This window comes from Watersipora subatra, chromosome 7 (genome assembly GCF_963576615.1).
Source record: "Watersipora subatra chromosome 7, tzWatSuba1.1, whole genome shotgun sequence".
Lineage (NCBI taxonomy): Eukaryota > Metazoa > Bryozoa > Gymnolaemata > Cheilostomatida > Watersiporidae > Watersipora > Watersipora subatra.
Window position 1 is genome coordinate 12,883,084 of NC_088714.1, and position 23,111 is coordinate 12,906,194.

Sequence of the window (23,111 nt, forward strand, 5' to 3'; positions counted from 1 at the left end):
GAGTTATTTTGAATTATTCATATTTACATATTATTTCATATACGCTGCTGTATGTTCCTAGTCAGCTCTTCACACGGTTATCAGTATATTGCAAACTTGCATACATCTCTACTGTGAATGTCAAAGGTCACCTTACATTTGCTTAAAATATTCATATATCAATAAATAAAATTCTAAAATTGGAAAAGGTTACATTGCAGATTTAGACTGAGAGTTGGGCAGGGCTTGCTCCACTTCAGAGAGTAGTTTGCTGTGAGCAGGTACAGAAGATATAGCCACGCCTAGTCTTTCCACCTACAAAAATGTGTTTGGCAATGACCAGCTCGATTTAAAAAGACATTAATCACTCTTATTGTAGCAGTTATAGTTGGCAGCAAAGCATACAAGAGCAGACAACCCTTGCGCCAATCCTAAGTAAGCTCCCTTTTCCATATACCGTACTAGTTACAAAGTTTGAAAAACCCACATTTTCACGTAAGTTCAGCATGATGGCATTGAGGTGTAAATATCAACATGGGTACACAAAGTATTTTAGAGTTTTGCAAAAAATCCTCAAGGAGTTGACGTCTGACAACGAGTACAAAATTTAAATTTAGCCATGAAATTAATCAGTGTGTTGATAGCCATGTTCTAAGAAAATGGCAAAAGCTACAAGACAATTTTTTAGTGTTGATCCATATTCTGCTTTGAATGTCATTTGTTTTTACAGCTTCCAGAATGCAACAACATAAACTACAGTTTGTTTCCCTTTTGTCACCTGTAAACTAGTAAAGAGTGACATAACAAGTGCAGAGTCTCTAAAGAATCCTAAACTTCAGCTAGTAAAAGCCTCTTAAACCTTTACTAACGATGTGAGGATTTGCAACTCATCTATTTACCTCATATGGACAGGTAGCAGAGTTTAATCCGCTTGAGCTACACCGACATCTCTTATGTATCTATAGTCACACCTTCACATGCGAGCTAAATCTGTTCAAGGCCCGAGCGTGTATATCAATTCTCTCATATCCCAACTAAATTTATTCTATATATATATATATAAATATATTTACTCAGTGCTCAAGCTCCCAGGTCTCTGGTAGGAGACCCGAGTTAGAGCAGAATTTACCCCCCATACGGGGTATCCGGGGTGAGGAAACAATTTTTTTTTATTTATATATAAATATATTTATATATATAAATATATTTATATATATATAAATATCAAAGTTTGTCGTCTGTCCAGTTATAGCGACTAAAACTAGGAATGAGAAATCAGCATCACAAATGATTTGATCTCGGAACCTCCTGGTCAGCATACCAGCAATCTTAATTTACTACGATAGCCAAGCTTTCAATGCCTGTTAGCATATCAATTACATCAGTTGAAATCATTCCAATTGAAGCTGTTGGCGTCAATAACTAGCACGGTTGACAGATTGACATGTTGACGAGTGACAGATTGTGAAGCCATCCGCAAACACCGTAATTGTTTTAGTAAAGGTAAGCTTACCTTTACTGGCTTACCAGGTAAGCAACGCCGAGCATTCGGCAAGTACAATAGCTAAATACAAATTAATGAATTCTATGAAAAAACACCTAAAACAGAATATTATGATGAAAAAACTGGTTTTTAGTTGTTCTTATTCACCAGCTACACTCACAAAGTAACAAATACTTATCCAGTGGTTATGATCTACAATACAATGTAACTTGTATGGTGCTGTCAGGGTTCTTACCTTCAAGACAGACGATAGCTTCCAACGGCAGTGAGAGAGAGACATGATGGCAACATGTTCAGTACGTTACACTTTTGAAATACTACGTAACATAATATGAACTTGAAATTTAACTTCAATGAGCTTACTATGCACACGCTTGAAAATATGGTTCAATCTTATGTTATACTAATTTTAATTTTGTTTCTATTTCCAGTTTTTTACTTTTTTCTTCTGGCTTGGTTTTTTGCCCTGCTTTTGACTCACTTTTACCGCCGCTTTTAGCCATATTTTCAACACTTTAAACTGACCTGACGAGAAAGACCGAGTGATGCTGTTTTTGTAGACAGCCTCTATCATACTCGACTACCTATCTGCCTGTCATACTCGACTACCTAGCTGCATCAAGAACCGTTTCGTATGTTCGTATCTCAAATTTGTCTCACATCTGAAGGCAAATATTTGCTCGGAATTCTCCTTGCATCTCAAATTTCTCGTATGTCAGGACACTTGTATGTCGAGCTATGACTGTATATGTATCTAGTCATGGCTGAACCCGTCACCCTATGGCAGAAAAATAGAAAAATAATCTTCGCTAAAAGTCTTACCTAACAGACAGGAGTTTAAATAGAGCCTACCTTGATGCCCACAACACAGAAACAAGATAAAACATTCATTCACAGTATGTACCTGTCTGGTGAACTCCTGTACATCGAGCCATATCTGGGTTCTGATCTTATCATCATCAGACATGTTGCCAACCATCGTCGTTGATGTCTTGCCTCTCTTCAGTCTCTTTAGACTGTCCTCCATCTTTTTAACTGATAGCAGCATATCAGATGTTGTCTCCTCATACCTATTAACATGAGAGCACAATGGTTTGGAGCACAGGCTACAATATAGCTGGGAATTAAGCTTGGTTAGCGAATTTGTAGCATCTCCCCACATTTAATTAAACTACGTTGTCCAGCCAAACTTTCACCAAACAAGACAAGCAATATATTGCACGATGTAGTTTGCAGGAGTCATTCTTTCATGTTTACAACTGAAGGTCCCATATACCTTTTAGGTCTCGTATCAAGCCTCAAAGAACTGTCTCATAGCATCAATCATGCTAGTGACAGGTGCCTGAGTCTTACTTGAGATCAAAGAGCAAGTGCTGATAACTTCCATAATGTCCTTTACCCTTTGACTGCCGCTTTACTCATTGCGCTAAATGCTTTAGTGCCACATTTTTTTCACTTAAAAACTCAGCATGTTTCCGTTCTTGTTTTTTCATCACTTGTTCTATCTAGCCCAAATTAGCAATATATCATTAGAAATTCTTCAACAATATAATATGGCTAATCGCACCTGTCTTGAGAGACCTCATAGCAAACCAGATGAAGCAGAATAAAAAAGCTTGCTTTTTGAAACAGAATTACTCTCTCTTTGACTCTAGCTCATATTCCCTAAATGCTAGCCATTTTATTTTGATGTTAAAAGTTTTAGAAGGTAACATATAAGTTGTTTGGAAAAGTTTAAATAAATTACTGCAAAGTTATATAACGCAATATGAATATAAAACAAATCGAAAGTGGAGCTATGAAAAAACGTGAGATCGACTAACAAATATATTTGTATCATTCAATATATACTTATCGATAGCAGAAACCTCCAAAAATGTGTGACGATGAAGGCTCCAATGAAGAAAAATTTCAAATTTAAACTAAAAGACATTATTACAACGTTAGACAGAAAGCATCGAAAAGCAAACAAAAAGTTTTGAATCATTTACTTGTGCAAAACGTTTATTCTATTGATGAGAAAAGCAATTACAGTGGAACATCGGTTCTCGAACACAATCCGTTCCAGAAGGTTGGTCGAAAACCGAGTTAAAGGTTAGATGCAATACAAAAAATCGCAGAAATTAATAATGAAACAGCAAAAAAATGCAACAGATAGTTACATCAAAAATCGTGTAAAAAAGAAAATATAAACGGTAATGGCCTGTTTACTTCACATCTTTGAAGAAGAATTCTCCTCCAAAACAATTTCAGGTAACTCGACTGGAGGAGTTGTGTCCCTAGAAAATCTCTTCGGTAGAGGCAACATCCTCCCAGATGGCTCCTTTTTGTAAAAAAATAATGACGCAAAACTTCTCCCTTTTTTGAGAATTTTCCGAAAGTGGCTCGTAACAACGTCGTTAAACGTATAAACATGCTGTTTTCAGACCTGTTCCAAACGCTTAATTCTAATGGGCATGCACTGGTTAGGTCGAAAGCCGAATTTATGGTCAAGATCCGAGACGAAAAATCTCAAATTTTTTGATCAAAAACCAAGTTGTCCGAAAACCGAAGCATCCGAGAACCGAGGTTCCGCTGTACTTATAAACATAGCATTTCCTTTTAACATTTTATATATGTACAAAGGTTCATAGCGTGATGAAACTCGGGTCAAGGGAGTTATCACGAAGTTTTAAAAGTCTTGATAATTATTTAGAAACCGTTTGCAACATCGCAATGAAATGCGTTTTGCCATTATCAATTTATTTTTACGATTAAATACTTGTATTTAATTGACTAAATCTGTTTCATAGACAATCTAAATATATTTCTACTGTTACTATATCAGGTTTGTAGATATTGTGAAAACATATTATGTTCATTCACCAGTCATTAATTTTAATAGATTCTGAGCCACTGCAAATTTGCAAAAATGGCACTAGGATTATGTAAATGTTTGAGGAGAAGTGCAGGAATGGCACCGCAAGGATTAAAATAAAGTGGTACATTTGCACGCGCCGATACTTACTGTTTTATGACACTAGAGATGGCAGACGTGAATATATCCTGTAAAACTTTCTCTGGTAGTGACGCCTTATTCTTCTCCCTGAAGCCTTCCAGCAGCTGTATGGCTTGTTGAATGTAACCAGAGGCCTTGGTAGGTACCTGCAGCAGACAAAACATAGGCTACCAATCAATGCTATGATCCCTGATAGAACGTTATCATACCCAAAGACAACCGGTTATTACTCAACCAAACCAGTGAGCTCCTAAGATTATTGCTGACCTCTTTATTAGTTCTCCTGTATAATCTGGGAATGTCAGATACTTGCTTCATGAGGCCAGATATACTAACAACCATCTCTTCCGATACAAGCCCTTCTACAACTTCAAGCTGACCTTTGATCCCATTAAAGCTCTCCTCTAAGCTGACCTTGAGAAGAGACTGCTGGATCTCATCAGCTCCTATGGCTGGAATGATCTCGGTAGTGAGCGTTTTAGAAACCTGCATATAATTGTATTAGACACTGTGAGACAAGTGAGAATAGGTGAATGTAGGGCCTGGCAGGCTAATCAACACCATAACTAGGATGACAATTAGACAAACCAAGAAGCAGTCAAGCTATAGGAGTAAATGCTAACTAGCCTTATAATCACCTGGGCTTCACACCAATGTAAAAACATGCACTCTTTACCATTAGAGCTTTGTCCGTATGCCCATAGCCACGCTAAGAGAGTTAGAAAAAGAAATTGGCACAGCCGGGGAATCAAACCCAGATTTTCAGCTTCCCAGCCAAGCACACTACTATCTGTGCCACTCAACTAATAGCAAAGAATAATTATGCACATGGTTATTACACGTGACACTCTCTCATGGCGCATGGGACTGCCAGCACACTACTGAAAATTTAAAAAACATGCGCACTGACTAAAGCACTCAAATGTATAGAAACATGCGCTCAGCTGTCATAGGTCAGCAGACAGATCAGCTGACAAATCAGCTGACAAATCAGCTGACAGATCTACAGACAAGATATAAAGTACATCTGATAAACCCCCTCAGCAGTTTAAATTTATTGGAAATAAAATTGCAATAAAATTTTCTATGGATACAAACATTGCTAAATTTTTCACTAAATTGTGGTTCATGACACTCGACCCACAACTCGCCGTATCCTAGAGAAAGCAAAGCAGAAGCTACCTGACTCATGAGTTTATATCCATCTGCAATGAGTAAGACCAGCTCATCACTGTTGGGTTTCCTAGTTTCTGTAGTTACCACCGGTGACTCAGAGCGAGACGACGGACTGCCTCTTCCGTCAGATTTTATTATGTCGACTCTGGAACTCGGTCTAGGCATTGCCGCCCTTTCGACTACGTACTCTATTTCCACCTAAAACGAATATTCAACGTCAAGCAATCCGTCTTATACAATGATAGCACAATTTGCTCCAAATGATACTCTAAGACTGTTGTCAATGGAGCCCAGGCTACACTATCATCGGAGGCCACACTAGTTGTGAGAAGTTGATGAGATTAGTATACTGGTACTAAATAAGCAATGAGAAGAGAGATACGCCCTTCTATGAATGGGGAAGTTTAATTATACAACAAAGACTAATTCAGACAACATGTAGAAGCCAATGTAACCTGATGACTATCAGTGTATACGAAACACCAGACATGCAGACATGCAACCAGATAAACAACTTTGTCTGCCGTACACGCAATGGTCAACTTCCTTCATTGATCTTACTTAAGCCTTAGTCATCAACAATCAGATTAGAGTTTAAATCAGTTGAACATAAATTTATGTATACACCGCGCACAGGAACAATTAGGAGTTATTCTCCCAATACAAGTTTCAAGCAGCTAAATATAAATATATGTACAGTAGGTGTTCTCACAACTTAAATAATTCGTTCCAAGAGCAATTACGTAATTAGTGATTTTATGTAATACAAAAATAAATTGTGTAAATTGCTTAATCCATTTCAAAATAAACCCAAACTCACCCATTTGGACCTTTAAATAGGAAGCTACTAAAACTAACTTGTTGTACAAGGACTGTACACCGTACAGTAATTGGTATTATTGGTTTGTATCAACAACCTTTCTCTCTTTTTTATCACTTCCACTTTGGTTTAGTGTTCATGATTACGGTAATTTTACGTTAAGGGAAGCGCACACCTTCAATATTAATTTAAATCGATTTTTACTAGACAGCAAAGTATACGCTAGACGGAAAAAATAAAAATATTGTATAAGCCTAAAACAAAGTAAAACAAAAATATATTGACTATAATAACAGCTGTACCTGTATGTCTGTTTTACTAAAGCTAGAGTTAGAGGCTAGGATAAAAGATTGATTTGAATGAGACTCCAACTCATGACATTCAGATTAGTAGACTGACACTTTAATCCCTGCACCAATCGGCTGACTTTGGATATTTCTGAATAGTTTTGCAGCTACATATTCTTTTTACTTAATCGATACACCTGACGCTCTCTCACAGCACGTTAGACTACGAGTCTGTATAATAGGGATACCCTTATGTGTCGTTTTCTCTCTCAAGTGCAGCAAGAGAAATATTTTGAGAGCTAGCTATAGGTCTCTCATTATTCAAATCGAATTTGAGAACTTGCAATTTTTGACATAACACGAAATAAAGACGTCACATAAATTTTTTACGTTAAGTGCGATTTATGTAACAGTAGCGTCTGCTATGCATCCATACACAACAAAAATGAGGAGTTATTTCTCCAATACAGTTCATGCACAGTCGTTTCATGAAAGTCTCCTGTACAGGCTTCTTACCTCTCCATTGTTTATTGATGTCAAAAAGGTGATTAGCCTTGCCAATATCTGAAGCGTGAGTTTCCAGAAACGGTGTGTGAGGGCATAAAGGTATACCCCCTTCTTCCAACATGCTTGTATACTAGAATAAGTTGTAGATACCAAGACTAGTCTATAATCGGACTTGTCACTGCAGCTACTCCAAGGGCTTGCATAGCACTTTTCCACACCGCCCGCTATCTCCTGCAGTCTTCAAAACAGAACAATAGCTCACCAGTGAGTAAGACAGTGAGTATCAGTAACAAACTATTGTATAAACTGTTCCTTTGAAGCATGCTGGGTATACATCACGAGTAACTATACTCTATCATATATTCATTTAAATCGACATCGTACACGCAGACATCTGCACAATTCAGCTACATTACATGATGGGCCTCATACCGATGTCACACTATATTCTTTAACATCTATACAAAACTATAAATCTGTGGCTACAGCCTTGCCCGCCTATCTAGGACTTACCATGTACTAATGGTTACAATACGCAGCGCAGGAACAATAAAACAGAAGTGAGGAGCGTCTATGTTACCTGATCTGAAAGTAGACGGGGAGGCTCCACTTAGTGATAAACCTCTGATAAGCTGGATGGGACCTGAGTCTATTAGCGCTCTGTAATGTCTCACATTGCAGCTCGAATGATGTGAGAAATTCCATTCCATCTAGGTACTCCTGCAAGATGCACAAATATTGTATGAAACAGCTTCAGTTTCCTGGTATACTAGTTCACTGTATCCATTCAGCAGATAACATTTGATCTTCAAGTTTTATTTATTGTAAATAGTTGCTGAATCATCAATGCAAAAAAGACCAATTCTTTGTGAAGAGGTCAGGAAATTTTATAATTGGCAACAAATTTTTAACAAAACCATCAGTTAAAAAACAAAAAGTAGTCCATGCTTGATATAATATGCTTGTCAAACGAAACCAAGAGGTTTTAAAAACCTGCAAGAAAAATGAGGCCCTGCTTTGATAAGACTTAATTTAACAGGCACAGCATTCTGTAGTCTTAAAAACATTGATCAATAAATCAACTGATTAAACACTTATGTGAAATATAAAAACTACCTTCATATGTTTTACCTTATAGAATTTATCAGGGTTTCCCGGAGCAAAAACAGAAGCAGCTTGATGTTCCAATTGATCGACAACCTCGGGCCACACAGAGTTCACCATAAAGTCATAGCCTTTGAGAGGTTCCTGACCACTAAGATAGCATTGTAAAATATGTTGTTGAATTGAGTTCAGCTCCCGTGGGAGCCTCCATAAATTGCACGTGCCGACGGTATTTCACGTCGTCAGTGCAGGGTATTGGTATAAGTTTTCAACTAGCAATAACCACGCCTCCGATAAACGTCACTGGCTATGGTACTGCCGCTGCGCAAAGATAACGCTTAGACAGTGGTTACGTGGATATATTATTTTTAAATGCAGCATAAACGAGTGTGCAATAACGATAATTACTTTCACGAACGGTTTAGTGATAATTTTAAAATGCATGACAACTATAATAATCGTGCCTAATTATTTTATCAATAAATTTACAAACACAAAATTGTATGCAAAAAGTTAGATGGTGTGCTGAACTAAAAAAAAATAGTAAGGGAGATAAATCCAAATTTTGATAAGCTTAAGCTATTTGGCACTGGTAATTATAATCGGTACCTGTATAGAGTATAATATATATACAGAAGCATATATATACATGTATAATATATATACAGGTATATATATTATACATGTAGATATATTATATCTAATATAGTATATAAAAGTACTGATATATTCAGTTATTAACGATATAATCATTCGTTATGAAGCTTTTTGTTTATCAATTGATCTTTTACCTTTTGGCTCTAGTTACGGATAGTAACAAAGAACACCTTTGTTGTTGAAACTCTAATATTTTAGCATACATCGCGAATGAGCCACCCTTTTGTTTCATATAAGCTTCACTTATATATTCAGTCATGAAAGGCTCTACTTCAACCCTCCTAAACAAGGCCTCTGCATCTGACACCTGTCAAGATTAGACAGTAAATTAAACATTACAGCAGATTGAATGCTTTCCTACTGTATGAAACATTGCAATGAACTTTTTTTTAATTCATCAACATTGAAAACACTGAGTAAGTTGTAATCAATCAATTAACAAAAGGTCAAGTTAAAAGCCTTGAAGCAACCCGGTTATTCTCCTACTCTCCTACCTTGTCTATTGTGATATAGGTCCTGAGGCAGCGGGTGAGCATTTCTTCATTAGACGTCATCAGCCCATCAGTGAACATTCCTTCGAGATTCTGCTGCAGCACTTGTGTTATTCTGTTTATTCTCTATTATAGCAAACAATTCCACAATCTGTACATCTTCAGAAAAAACACTAACATTAAATCTCACGTAATATATCGCAATGGAACACTCAACATCGAGAAGGGCAAAACTCGAACAATTTGATGTTATGATGGCAAGATTACATAAATATAGTTTTCCAGATTCTTTTCACAAAATTAGTAGAGCAATAATGAGAAAGTATAAATCGTTGATGTGGAAAACAAATTGACTCACAGGTTTCACTGAGTCGACCAGCGGCAGTCCTTTACATTTCGTTACATAAAACTGCAGCTGGTTAAACTCTGTAGAGATTCTCTCAACAAGATGTGACTCAAGACTGGTCGCCTGCTCTCCACTACAACATCAGATAGTTACTGCCACTATTCCTGTATAGAGTAGACAACTATTGCTTGGTACAACGAATCGTACTCGGTGTAACCTTTTGGCGGAGCGTGTATATTATACAGCAGCACTGAATACAGAAGTCATGGTAATCATGTGACAGGTTGCCAACAGATTCCTAAACAATTTATCAATACAAGTCAGCCTTTAGATGCTCATTACCAATAATCAGACATGGACAAAAACAACAAGGAATTGTCTTCCCAATGTAAACGTATAGAGGCAGAGAGCTGATACCAACCTTCTAGACAGCCTTGACATGTCTAAAATGCTCTCCATAGTCTCTATGCAAGTGAGAATTCCTTCCAAGTGCTGCAGGGTAGTCTGTCAAAAATGTACCAGGTAAAGGTAACTCCCAACTAAAGGGTGGCCTACTGATGGGAAAGGTTAAGCAAAGGCGCACATCTGTTAGCAAGTTACCACGTGTAGTGATTCTATTGTTGGAGAGCATGGAAAAGTGGATGAAGGCAGCTAGTAAATCCCAGACCATATCTCTGAGTGATAAATACGACAGGAAACCACACTCAAGCTCCTTTTATTCAATATAAATATACAAAGAAACATTACAAATATATAAGAGTAATAAAAATATTTTAATGCAAATCTCTTTATCAAAATGTATTTTTCATTGCTCCAGTAATAGAAGTTGCGTTCATGCTGCGGTCTTCACTAGGGGAGTGTTATGACGAGATCGTTCAAAGTTCTCTTTGAGCTTCTGCTGCATGATCCACAATTTGGCCCTGCACGGTTTGATTGGCTGGCCTCTGTACGTCGAGTTGTTGACAGTCGTGAAGTCAAAATCTCCTTCCGCAGCCACCGCCTTTGGCTCTGGTTTGAAGCTCTTTGGTATCCCGGTCTATCAAAGACAGCATGCATGAGCAATTGTACATCATGGGCCAATATCTGACAGCATTCAGCCAAATCTCTTATAACAGCCTCAGATTCAGACACAACTTTAATTAAACTTTTAAATCTGTGTTAGTTTGAATAGTAATGAAACAGGAGACGTCTAATATGACACACTACTAAGGGTGCTCAGGCTGTCATTGGCCGAGACGTCTAATAGTTCATACAGTGGTAAAAGAGAGAGTATTTTATGACTTGGACACTGGCAGAGAAGCCGTCTAATAATTCATATAGCGGTGTAAAGGTCTCAGTAATTTGACAATCGATAAGTTATAACACTCGAAATGTGAGAAGCGAGTCGAGCGCTCGTACGAATGACAACTGCACCTGGCCACTTAACTTGCCTATTGTGTGAGAGGGTGGAAATCTAGATTAGCACCTCCAATCAATAGTAAGGAAGTTCAAAACAAACACGAAAGAGAGACCGCTAAACATACGACAGACCCACATCCTTAGATACCACCATCCTAGCGAATAAACATTCCCAACAACATCCAGTACTCTTGATAAGGCAGTTTATAAGAGAATTTCTAACACTCGGTATCAACAACTCTGATTGGGTGTTATAACTCGTACCTGCAAAGGTGTAGAGAATGTTGCCTTAGTAGTCGTAAATCCTTCAAATTTTCCTGCTGGAGGGTGGTAGCTTTCCGCAAAGTCTGCGTGTGACAATCTCACAGGCTTCTGGGGTCCCCAGTTTCTAGAATAGCAATTGATTGCAGCTGACAAGCATTTAGTGCAGTCACACTGACCATAAGGTCAGGTGTTATATAAACCAGCTGAAATGGTAAATATAAGTTATGACGATGGTGAATTTACTTGAAATGATCTTTGTTGGCTGTCCTGTCATCAAACTTGGGCAGATCACGTAGAAAGTTTCCGGCTGGAGCCTGTCTAAGAGGCATATATGCATCGTCTAAGTTCTTTGGAGTGTATACAGCCTGAAACAGAGAAACTTAGGTTCTCATGTTGAAAGCAGATACAATACTAAGTCGTGTAATGTCTTCCTCACGAGAGATCCAAAAAGGATACAAACTAGCTACTGATGAAGAACAAGTTTTATGTAATGTAGTTACGATATTATAGCTTCTTGTAGGTACATGGAGAAGGCAACTACTACTTACATGTGTCACAGTCAGTCCTTCTAGAGGCACTGAAGGTCGTTCATAAGCGACTGGCACTTTTTTGAATGACTTTGGAACAGGATGTTTGACGGCATCATGACCTTGGTAGATTACCCTCTGCTCCGTATCAAAGTTTTGGCTACAAATACAAAAAAGTTCATTACTATTACAGCAAAACCTGAAGAGGGTTCGACGGCCTACTTTAGCTTCAGTTCTCAATGATTATATTACCGGAGATGAATATACAGTATTAGAAAGAAGTGATCTTGAGTCCAACTGAACAACGAACTTTGAAAAAATGTACGTATATCTTTAGTGATGAAATAAGTAACAAATGAACAAGAGCCGATACTAGTCTGAGAAGTTGCTCGCACACTTGCTTACCTGTTGTTGAATTTTAAATCTATCGTCGGCTGTGCTGGATCAACAGGCTTCACACGACTTATCGTTTTCTTTGGATAGTCAAACATGTGTTGGGTTTCGGCCATTAACGGTCCCTTTTTAATCAAAGGTCGAGGCATGGGTACAAATTTTTCAGCCCTATTGCCAAAAATGCCTTTGTAAACTTCTCCAGAGCTCGTCGTGAATTCAGCTTCCCCACCAATGTGAAGGTTGTCAGGCGCTGCCTTCACCTGTTGAGGCTTGGGTGCATACACTCCTACAAGTCAAGTTGTACGTACTCAAGCAATCAAATAGACAATCAAAGAATACCCTATCAGCAGGTGTTTGTATTTTTGCTTTTGTTGTCACGATAACGTTGCACTAGTTTTTTTTCAAAGGATGCTATTACGGAAAGGTATCTAGCTGAGCAATTATATTTTGTTATATCAAATACACATCTAATATCTACATCTAACATATAACATCTAACTACTGAATCCATAGAAAGCTGTACGATAAGCATTAGAAATAAATATAATTAAAACCAATTATAATATATATATTATATTGTAATTAATTTTAATTTTATAAGTATCTTAGACTATGTTTAACACTTAGTCTAAGATAGGCTAATGCTGAACATACAACACTACATAGGTTGAATGATTAGATATATGCAACATACGATATGTACATACTAGACATAGAGGTAACAAGGACAGATATCAGACATAGAGGTAACCAGGACAATATTAGACATAGAAGTAACCAGGACACATATTAGACATAAAGGTAACAAGGAAACATATTAGACTTAGAGATAACAAGGACACATATTAGACATAGAGGTAACCAAGACACATATTGAACATAGAGGTAACCAGGACACATATTAGACTTAGAGGTAACAAGGAAACATGTTGAACATAGAGGTAACCAGGACACATATTAGACATAGAGATAACAAGAACACATATTAGACTTAGAGATAACAAGGACACATATTAGACAGAGGTAACCAGGACAATATTAGACATAGAGGCAACCAGGACACATATTACACATAGAGGTAACAAGGACACATATTAAACATAGAAGTAACTAGGACACATATTAGACTTAGAGGTAACCAGGACACATATTACACATAGAGGTAACAAGGACACATATTAAACATAGAAGTAACTAGGACACATATTAGACTTAGAGGTAACAAGGACACATATTATACATAAAGGTAACAAGGACACATATTAAACATAGAAGTAACTAGGATCCATACCTGGAAAAGCTTGCTGAGTTGTGCTGAGAGGAAGCTTCTCTCTATTAGGATATAAAATTTTGCCAGTAAAACATGGAGGCTCCTCGGCAGGCTTATTGGTCACTGGCCGCCATTGTTTGTAGTGTTCTGAATTAGTTGTGTCACTAAAGAACTTAGCATCAGATCTTGTCTTGATCATATCCCCTTGTTTCAAGCTAATCACCTTGGACGGTGTTGATAGTTTTTTCGCCGGATATTCTTGCATGTAATACGAGACTCCATCAAGAGCCGCCGTCGGTCTCTCATAGTTAGGTTTAGGAGGTGACACCGGTTTTCTCATCTCTATAGGACGAGGCACGAAATCATCTCTTTGGTTTGTCGCAAACTCCATTGGAGGGATATCAGTTTCACGAGGTGTAGGCGGCGGCTTTTTACTAGATCTCGGTGGCTGGAATACCGCTTGAAACATGTCGTGAGTGTGTGTGTTTGGAAATGGATCTTTGGAACCCGTCTTAGGTTTGCCCGAAGCTTTTTTACATGTATGGTGGTGTACGCAGTGTCCGCAATCGCATATCTCACATATACAGGTGAGGTTAGCGGGCAAAGAGGCCATCAGCGCTTGCATCTCTAAATGCTGCTGCGCCCTCCATGGTGTCTTTATAAGAGTACCTGAAACATTCGCACAGTAAGGCATCTCCATTCAACCAGTTAACTAAGGTTAAGCAGCAAAGCATTTGAAGAAGCTTTAGGGATATATTTAGATTAAACTTCTTACCTCCAGCTGTACGAGATCCGCCCGTCCTAGCTCCGCCAGTACGAGGCACGGAGGTTCGTGGACCGCCGGTTACGGGTGGTGTACCCACTGCCACAAAATTCTCTGGCGCCGCGGGCGCCATGTTACAAAAGTATGATTATAAAAACGAAAGTAAAGATTAAAGTGTTTGCTAAGTTAAATTGGATTGAAGGAGTTGCATCCTGTGGCTGGCAGGCGGTTACTAAGGTTGATTTCCTACGTGCTGAGTTCCTACGTAGCGAGTGTCGCCCCTGGTTACGCCACCCTAATAGGCATGACCTACAGATTATAATTGTAGCACTCTCTATCCAGTTTACAAAGCATTCACTGGCTATAAATGTTATGGCACAGATAGGAAAGGAAAGCGAGCATTGTTGGATAGCGGCTGGACATTATGGCTGCTTCAATAGGCCTCTGTGTGTTTTCTGATTGTCTCGCTTAAAACTATTTAATTCTAATCAAGTCCATTTATCGCGATCATTAAGTGGAATTTAAAACTGAATGCACCATTGAAACTGGTATTAAAAGGTGGTTTCAACATAGTATACGCAGTGCATTCACTCCACTGAGCTATTTAAAACTCTCTTGATAGTAATGCATCGAACCAAGCTTATGCAATTCATTCTATAAACAGAGCGCTGACTCGACACAGACATGGTTGGCAGCAGTAAATACAGTATAACTAGCAAATTGGCGTATCAACTACAGATCTATAACTGCAATATATATATTTTATATACAAAGTTTTAAAAACATTCTATGGAAAAAAGGTTTACATTGAAACTATAAGCGGGTGTATAGAGAACAACTACTGTATGTTAACAACTGGTCTTACTTCCAATCTAATTGTGTATTCAAAAATGAAGTAAGACTGATAACTTCAGGATAGGTTGATTTGCAGAGAGCTGACAACTGTTATCAACATAGTTACATCCCGAGCTAGTTTTTTGGACTAGTTCAAAGCGCCAACCCTGGTGTAAGTGCCAACCCTGGTGTAAGTGCCAACCCTGGTGTAAGTGCCAACCTTGGTGTAAGTGCCAACCCTAATGTAAGTGTCAACCCTGGTGTAAGTGCCAACCCTGGTGTAAGTGCCAACCCTGGTGTAAGTGCCAACCCTGGTGTAAGTGTCAACCCTGGTATAAGCTGACTGAAGGATAATCGCCATGAACAGTGGGCTACTCTAGGAAGATTTGAGGAATACAGTTGATCCCTACTCAAACCATTATTCTTGGCTACAATTGAATCCAAATCAATTGTAGCTAGAATTGAAACCAGATCAAACATTTAACTCATTTGAGTTTCCCGTTATAGCGACTTGTTGAATTGGGGTTTTGGATTTGCCTGACTTGACAACATGATTTAGTGTGATTTGAACTGGGATGCAAAATTGATGTCGAATAAATTTGGTCATGCACAAATCTGACCACAGCTTCCAAATAAAGGCGGACAACATTGCACTTATGTACTTATTATAAACTAGACGCAAGGCCTTCATGCCAGTCAGAATGGAACTTATCATCCTGCCAACACCCTAAATAATCCGTGTTGTTTGTCACAGTATCATAAGATTATAATACAAACATTTACACACTAATATAACAGTTAGAGAGATACTTATCAGAGAAAACCAACGAATCCAGCGTAATTTGCGGCGCTGTAATCAGCCATTCCTTAGAGGTGGTTGCGATGTTAGCACATTTGAATCTATTACTGTTGTTACGGCTGCTTCAAACACCATATCTCAGGTAATAGGTAAAATTTTACATGGCACACCTCACATGAATAACAGAAGTTGTCTACACAATTATGATGATCTACACAAATATGCATGATAGCTCAGCAATAACTGCTGAGAACTTCACTTGCAGTTATGTATATGTGTGTGGCAGCGTGTCGAGCCAAGAATTCTGCATAATAATATCTACTATTTGGAGCAGCTGCCGATGCCCATCGCTACATAGACCTAGAGTACTGCAGTTACAATAACCAACACTCACAAATATCTAAAAATAAGTGCTCATTGTAAGCATTCGGGTTTACAAAACGTGACTGGGTTGTAATACGCAATAATCTTTGTGTAACCTGGGATCTACACTTAAGCGTGTGTGCCTAACTGACAAATCAGTTGAGTTTAAGGCTAACGTTGAGAAAACAAACGATTGCAAAATGTAAACAAAGAAAAACTGCCTTTTATATGAAATAACAAAATCGAACAGTTTTGCAACAAGAAATGCTCTTCTAAGCGAAAGGGAAATTTATTATCCGGTCTCCAAGATAATTTATTAATAGCTCTTACAACTACTTTGATTAGTATTCGAAAAGCATCTGATCATTAAGAAGAAAATTCGAGCCACCTTGTTGGCCACAGGATAATAACCAAATGTCAGCAGGTCAAGGTAGAACAAAGGTCATAGGTGACTATGATTAAACTGTTTGAGAAGCTATTAGTCATCATGATATTAGATCATAATCTTCTTATCCGCAGGTGTACTGTGTTCAGTCTATTGCAGCTAAATAGCAGTTGTAGAAGAGCTTTCCATCAAAAAGACAAATCACATTCAACATGTTCCACTTATGTATGCGGAACTATGCAGAAGCTTATAAACCAGTATTAGACTTAGTTCTCACCATATGACAAGATAATCCTAAAAGAAGGTTACTCTACATGCTCAATGCAATAGAAGATGACATTTGGTAAAAATAAATTGGCATGAATTAAACCATCTCAGTGTTTGACTGTCCAAATAGAGTGATATATAAAAATACACTGTAGTACTAGAATGTCCAAACTAAGTGGTATACAAAGACCATACATAAACGCATATAAAGATACACTCTAGTGTTCAATTGACCACACAGAATGATAGATAGAGATACACTCTAGTGTTTAACTGACCACACAGAGTGGTAGATAGAGATACCCTCTAGTGTTTAACTAACCATACAGAGTGGTGAATAGAGAGACACTCTAGTGTTTAACTAACCATACAGAGTGGTAGATAGAGATACACACTAGTGTTTAACTGACCACACAGAATGGTAGATAGAGATACACTCTAGTGTTTAACTGACCACACAGAGTAATAGATAGAGATACCCTCTAGTGTTTAACTAACCATACAGAGTGGTAGATAGAGAGACACTCTAGTGTTTAACTGACCACACCGAGCGGTAGATAGAGATACACTCTAGTGTTTAACTGACCACACAGAGTGGTAGATAGAGATACACTCTAGTATTTAACTGACCACACAGAGTGGTAGATAGAGATACACTCTAGTGTTTAACTGAGCATACAGAGTGGTAGATAGAGAGACACTCTAGTGTTTAACTGGCCATACAGAGTAATAGATAGAGAGACACTCTAGTGTTTAACTGACCACACAGAGTGGTAGATAGAGATACACTCTAGTATTTAACTGACCACACAGAGTGGTAGATAGAGATACACTCTAGTGTTTAACTGACCACACAGAGTGATAGATAGAGAGACACTCTAGTGTTTAACTGAACCATACAGAGTGGTAGATAGAGTTACACACTAGTGTTTAACTGACCATACTGAGTGGTAGATAGAGATTCACTCTAGTGTTTAACTGACCACACAGAGTGGTAGATAAAGATACCCTCTAGTGTTTAACTAACCATACAGAGTGGTAGATAGAGATACACTCTAGTGTTTAACTGACCACACAGAGTGGTAGATAGAGAGACACTCTAGTGTTTAACTGACCATACAGAGTGGTAGATAGAGATACACTCTAGTGTTTAACTGACCATACAGAGTGGTAGATAGAGAGACAATCTAGTGTTTAACTGACCATACAGAGTGGTAGATAGAGATACACACTAGTGTTTAACTGACCATACAGAGTGGTAGATAGAGAGACACTCTAGTGTTTAACTGGCCACACAGAGTGGTAGATAGAGAGACACTCTAGTGTTCAACTGACCATACAGAGTGGTAGATAGAGAGACACTCTAGTGTTTAACTGGCCACACAGAGTGGTAGATAGAGAGACACTAGTGTTTAACTGACCACACAGAGTGGTAGATAGAGAGACACTCTAGTGTTTAACTGACCACACAGAGTGGTAGATAGGGATACACTCTAGTGTTTAACTGACCATACAGAGTGGTAGATAGAGAGACAATCTAGTGTTCAACTGACCATAGAGAGTGGTAGATAGAGATACACACTAGTGTTCAACTGACCATACAGAGTGGTAGATAGAGATACACTCTAGTGTTTAACTGAACCATCAGAAATGGTTCATAAAACAGCTGCTCACCTTTTTCTCCCTGACAGCTGCTCGCTGGGCCAGCTTCAGCTGAATCTTCTGCATGGAGTCATCTAGGAGGCCCCTCAGCTCCTGCAATAGAGATAGTGAGCTGAGCTGGGCATGTAAACACGCTGTGGCTGCCATCGGTATGATTACAAACTCCACTATTGTGTTGGTAGCCAAATAAAATGTACGTAAGATTTCTTTTCTTAATACTTGTGACAAGTAAATATGTAAGGAGGAGGGTATATACTATTTTTATATAAATTTACTTATTCCTATTTACTGCCATACTGTAACTGATCAGACCCATAAAGACAACTTAACTTGTACGTGAGGCATGAGTAACTGAGGGCTATTTCTAAGGCAGTTTGTGTGACTAATCAGCATTTTAATCCGTCGACCAAAACTGTTGTTTTTAGTGAAAGATCACTAGGTCCAAATCCGTGTCCAAGAGAACTTGTGAGGAGTTGTACTCTCCTGATGAGTATAACTCATCAGGAGAGTATAACTCATATATACGTGGTGACCATTACACCGCTAGTCCACTACAAGTGAACAACAGGATTGTCCCGAACCATTAATTCCCATACCTCATTACATCACGGCAGCTACAGAATAGAATGCAGCTGATCGAGCGTATTGGGCATACATGTATTACCCGGTACAGTAGAACTAGTCAGGTTAAATTTTATTATATATTTTACTAAACTTCACCTTTGTCATCGGCTAAAATTTATCATCGATCTGCTTTCGGGTTTGTTTCACTATAACTTATAAGGAACAATGCTGAACTGAGATAGAGAGCGAGCATCGTATCTCTTGCAAGTGTCGTGATAGGGATTTCGGCAAATAGCATATCGGCATTTTCATTATTTCAACATAATCAGCACACTGACTGGCAAATTTTAATTTTGAGACAAACTTTCGTTGATATCGTATGGTAGGAAAGTGTCGGAAAAAATGTTCACCCCCCCCCCCCCCTCTATGGCAAGGACCAAAAAAAATCGAGTTCCACATCAAAAAGCAACAAAAATCTTATAACAGGGGCATAGTAACCCGATGGCGCACTGTATTACTTAATGATAAAAAGTGCACATTCAGCGCGTGCAATCGTGAAAAGTATATACAGTATATAGTAAGGACGATGAGAGCTTAGACTTGCGGTTACGCACTTATTAGTAGACTTGCGATTTGAATGTCGTGTGTTTAAATCCAGTATGAAGGTGACTTTTCATTGCTATAACTTTATCATTATAACAGGACAGACGAATGACAGACAACAGACAAACACTGTGAATTATATATACAGTAGATTAGACAACTTATATGTATTCTACTGTTCGCGCAACGTAAAATCCCTGTAACAGAAACATTCTAGGAACAGATTACTTCCATCGCAGGAACATCTACTGTATAGTGAGGTGGCCTGAAAAGTAGCCTAATATAGTGGAGGGACTGAGGGCTACCCCAGCACACAAGAATACCTAAAGCTCTCACTTAGTCGCATCTACGAGTAGAAAGATTCCTACTAAAGCCAAACCAGTAGACACTGTAATGGCTCACCTCGACCTGCCCCTTAAATGTGTTGAGCGGATCTTTGATGTTGCTTATTATCTTATCCATTCCAACCTGAAATAAATATGAGTTGCTATAAAGAAGCTAAAGATGAACACAAATAAATCAGCATAAACTCCGCTATCGTGTTGTCAATTCTAAAGTAACAACTGTGAACTTTTCAAGGTATGTACTCAACTCCCTATGATATGAACACTAATGTAGCTTGATGCCTACGATCAAACCTCAGCGTATAAAGTTAGTACATTACAAGATCTGCTTGTACGGTAATACATTGTATGTTGAAGCAAATTTTCTCATAATAATACTCTGTAAGCCGTCTAATTCGGCTCACACACTCGATCGCAAAGTATGGCAGATGATTGTGAACAGTTTAAAAAATACATCACATAATATAACATAAAACTACACAAAAGGTAAGTTATACAAAAACAACAAACAACTAAAAGAGAGTTTGATTGCCACAGTTAGTGAACTCTAAAAAATTTCTGTTTTCCTCCAGGCTGCTCTGAATCTTACAAAAACAAACTTCAATAAGTTAACGTTTTGATTAAAAATCATGAGTTGTATCAACAATACATCGACACTAAAACCAACTAAATGAGTTAATCTTGAAATTGTCTGTCAATGTTGTTTTCAATTATTTTCATAAACGCAAACAAACAGTTTACATAATTTACTTTTTTTAAATCTTTAATTTTGTATTTAGTATGTGCAATCTAAAATTAATATCAAATTGTAACACCATAAAAATTGTATAGTGGTTATGTGAAAAATAAAATATGTTTTTGTTAGATTGTAAAACATTTCTTTGGTGGCTACAGCAGGAGTTCAACCAGATAATTCCTATGATATTTCACTCCCTGTGAAGGTTACGCATTCATTTATTTCTGTTAAATAATTTAGGGTTATATTTTGGTTTGCTAAATTTTTAACTGTCATAATATCCAAGCTGCTATTCATATAAAAAATGTAATGCCCACTGGGTCAACTTTCCACAAAAGAATTCAATGATGGGAAAAATCTTGTTTGTTTTTCAGTGTGAAGCAGTTGAAAGACCCTCAGATATGATAGAGTGATGATAGAGTGATAGATATGTCATAGAGTACCAGTATGAAGACTATAATAGCTATTCACCAGATTGGACGAGAGATTGACAAAATCAGCATAGTCTCTGTTGATGAGCTCGACCAAGGCACTCTGTAATATTTTCATATACACACTCAGGTCTTCCCTCAGTATCTCCAAGCTTGAGTGACGGCGAGCATCGGCTAAAAACTTGTCAATGTCGTAATCCACCTGCAACAGCCATTCATATAGGTTCAGCAGGCGCAACTAGGTTCCCTATATATGGTGATAGTCATTGCTAAGATAGAAAGTGTGAAACTAGAACATGTAAATCACAACCAATTCACCTCAAAATATTGCATAAATAATGGTGTACTCTCACTACCTTTTTGCTGTTTGTTAAACATAAATGCTTCAGCAGAAGGCGTAAATGCTAGTGAAACACTGAACTACTAATTGTGCAATAGATGCAAGCTAATATACACTTAGAAAACATTAAAAAAGTTAATGCAAAATCTTTGTTTTTGTATATATGCTTAGAAAGTGAAAATTGAGGAAAAGCTGATGAACTAAAAAATCGGCCAAGGATGATAATATTTTTGATGAAATTTTTTATAGAAAGATCAAAACATCTATGGTCTTACAGGTAATCTCAGCTATGAAATAGAAACTTCTTTATTTGCAAACATTTTCGTTATAACAAAGTTTTGTAAGATTCGAGGATAAAGCATCAGCTGGTGTGACAGCTACTAAAGAAGTGAATTATTTTAGAACTATTCTATTTTTGCTGATTCAAAAATTTTTGATTTGAGTCTGGGTTAGGATTTGGGCAACCCTCATAAGTAAGTGCAATATATTGAACCAAAAGGTAAAACTTCATAATCATCTGTACCAGTTACTTGGAAGCAATTTTAGCTCAAGGTTTTTATGATAAACCAGCTACAGGTTTAGCGACTAACATTCAACTAAAGAGTAAATTTTTTAACTAACTCTTTAGTTGAGTGCTGATATAGACACAAAAAGACCATTGTGGCCTAACATGAGTAGGCAAAAACTGATAAATGTATAGTTATGTATGCTGTTTGATCTAATCAACCTACTCATTGCTAGATTAAAACGTTTTAAATTTTAAAACTAGTGATCAAAAGTTTGCACCCAATCAAGTTAATTAAGGGTTTGGAACTAAGGCATCTCGACTTGAATGAGACTAAAAACTTTGACTTCAAGCACTGTTAAGCAATTAATTCAGAAATTTCTACTTTGAAGAATCTGTGTGTGTCGACAATTACGCTAAATTTAGGCACAACCAGCAGCATGTATATATCAAAAGCAACACTCATCTGTGCTAATAAAATGTGACGGAATCAGACTGCGGTGTTCAGAATACGCCCACAACATTGTTTACCTTGATAAACTCATCTTTATTAAAGCATAGTTTTGTAGGAGCCGGTGGCAAAACATTAGAACCAGCGTCAAAACTCATGACAGCGTTTTGGGTGTCAATTATGCCGATGTGAGGTGCTCACATCATTACAAAGGTTTTCTGTGGATATTTGATACAAATTTTAGCCAACTCACAAAATTGACGAAAAAAGTGTACTGTGCTCGCTAAACGTAACCGCATAATCAAAACGTGCAACGAAGTTCTGTACGAGGTGTGGAGCGCTC

At 37.7% G+C, this 23,111-nt stretch overlaps 2 protein-coding genes and 1 non-coding gene across 3 annotated transcripts; all 3 read right to left on the bottom strand.

The window, feature by feature from the left end:
• Positions 1 to 156: 156 nt before the first annotated feature.
• LOC137401145 (conserved oligomeric Golgi complex subunit 2-like) lies at positions 157 to 23,013 on the bottom strand. Its single transcript, XM_068087520.1, has 16 exons — positions 22,849 to 23,013; positions 21,513 to 21,674; positions 20,364 to 20,429; positions 18,807 to 18,887; positions 10,291 to 10,373; positions 9,882 to 10,002; positions 9,527 to 9,649; positions 9,167 to 9,339; positions 8,403 to 8,526; positions 7,852 to 7,991; positions 7,281 to 7,509; positions 5,664 to 5,855; positions 4,749 to 4,967; positions 4,491 to 4,627; positions 2,388 to 2,553; positions 157 to 294 (listed from the first exon to the last, which is right to left on the bottom strand). The coding sequence occupies exons 1-16, from the start codon at positions 22,924 to 22,926 to the stop codon at positions 190 to 192; spliced, it is 2,199 nt and encodes a 732-aa protein (XP_067943621.1). The 5' UTR covers positions 22,927 to 23,013; the 3' UTR covers positions 157 to 189.
• Positions 8,568 to 8,708, bottom strand: LOC137401274 (U4 spliceosomal RNA). The gene has a single exon (XR_010979318.1). It is a non-coding gene; the product is annotated as a U4 spliceosomal RNA (small nuclear RNA).
• LOC137399584 (stabilizer of axonemal microtubules 1-like) lies at positions 10,690 to 14,617 on the bottom strand. Its single transcript, XM_068085765.1, has 7 exons — positions 14,497 to 14,617; positions 13,743 to 14,390; positions 12,464 to 12,737; positions 12,080 to 12,218; positions 11,775 to 11,896; positions 11,532 to 11,655; positions 10,690 to 10,905 (listed from the first exon to the last, which is right to left on the bottom strand). Exons 1-7 carry the CDS (start codon positions 14,615 to 14,617, stop codon positions 10,702 to 10,704), a joined length of 1,632 nt encoding a protein of 543 aa, XP_067941866.1. The 3' UTR covers positions 10,690 to 10,701.
• Positions 23,014 to 23,111: the final 98 nt, after the last annotated feature.

Excerpts from the sequence above, each read along its gene's own strand:
- LOC137399584 (XM_068085765.1), bottom strand. The coding sequence starts at position 14,617 with ATGGCGCCCGCGGCGCCAGAGAATTTTGTGGCAGTGGGTACACCACCC. Across the intron at positions 12,738-13,742 it reads AACTCAGCAAGCTTTTCCAG|GAGTGTATGCACCCAAGCCT; the intron begins GTATGGATCCTA and ends CTTGACTTGTAG. Across the intron at positions 10,906-11,531 it reads CATTCTCTACACCTTTGCAG|ACCGGGATACCAAAGAGCTT; the intron begins GTACGAGTTATA and ends TGTCTTTGATAG.
- LOC137401145 (XM_068087520.1), bottom strand. The coding sequence starts at position 22,926 with ATGAGTTTTGACGCTGGTTCTAATGTTTTGCCACCGGCTCCTACAAAA. Across the intron at positions 21,675-22,848 it reads ATAAAGATGAGTTTATCAAG|GTGGATTACGACATTGACAA; the intron begins GTAAACAATGTT and ends TGGCTGTTGCAG. Across the intron at positions 2,554-4,490 it reads ATCTCTAGTGTCATAAAACA|GTATGAGGAGACAACATCTG; the intron begins GTAAGTATCGGC and ends TCATGTTAATAG.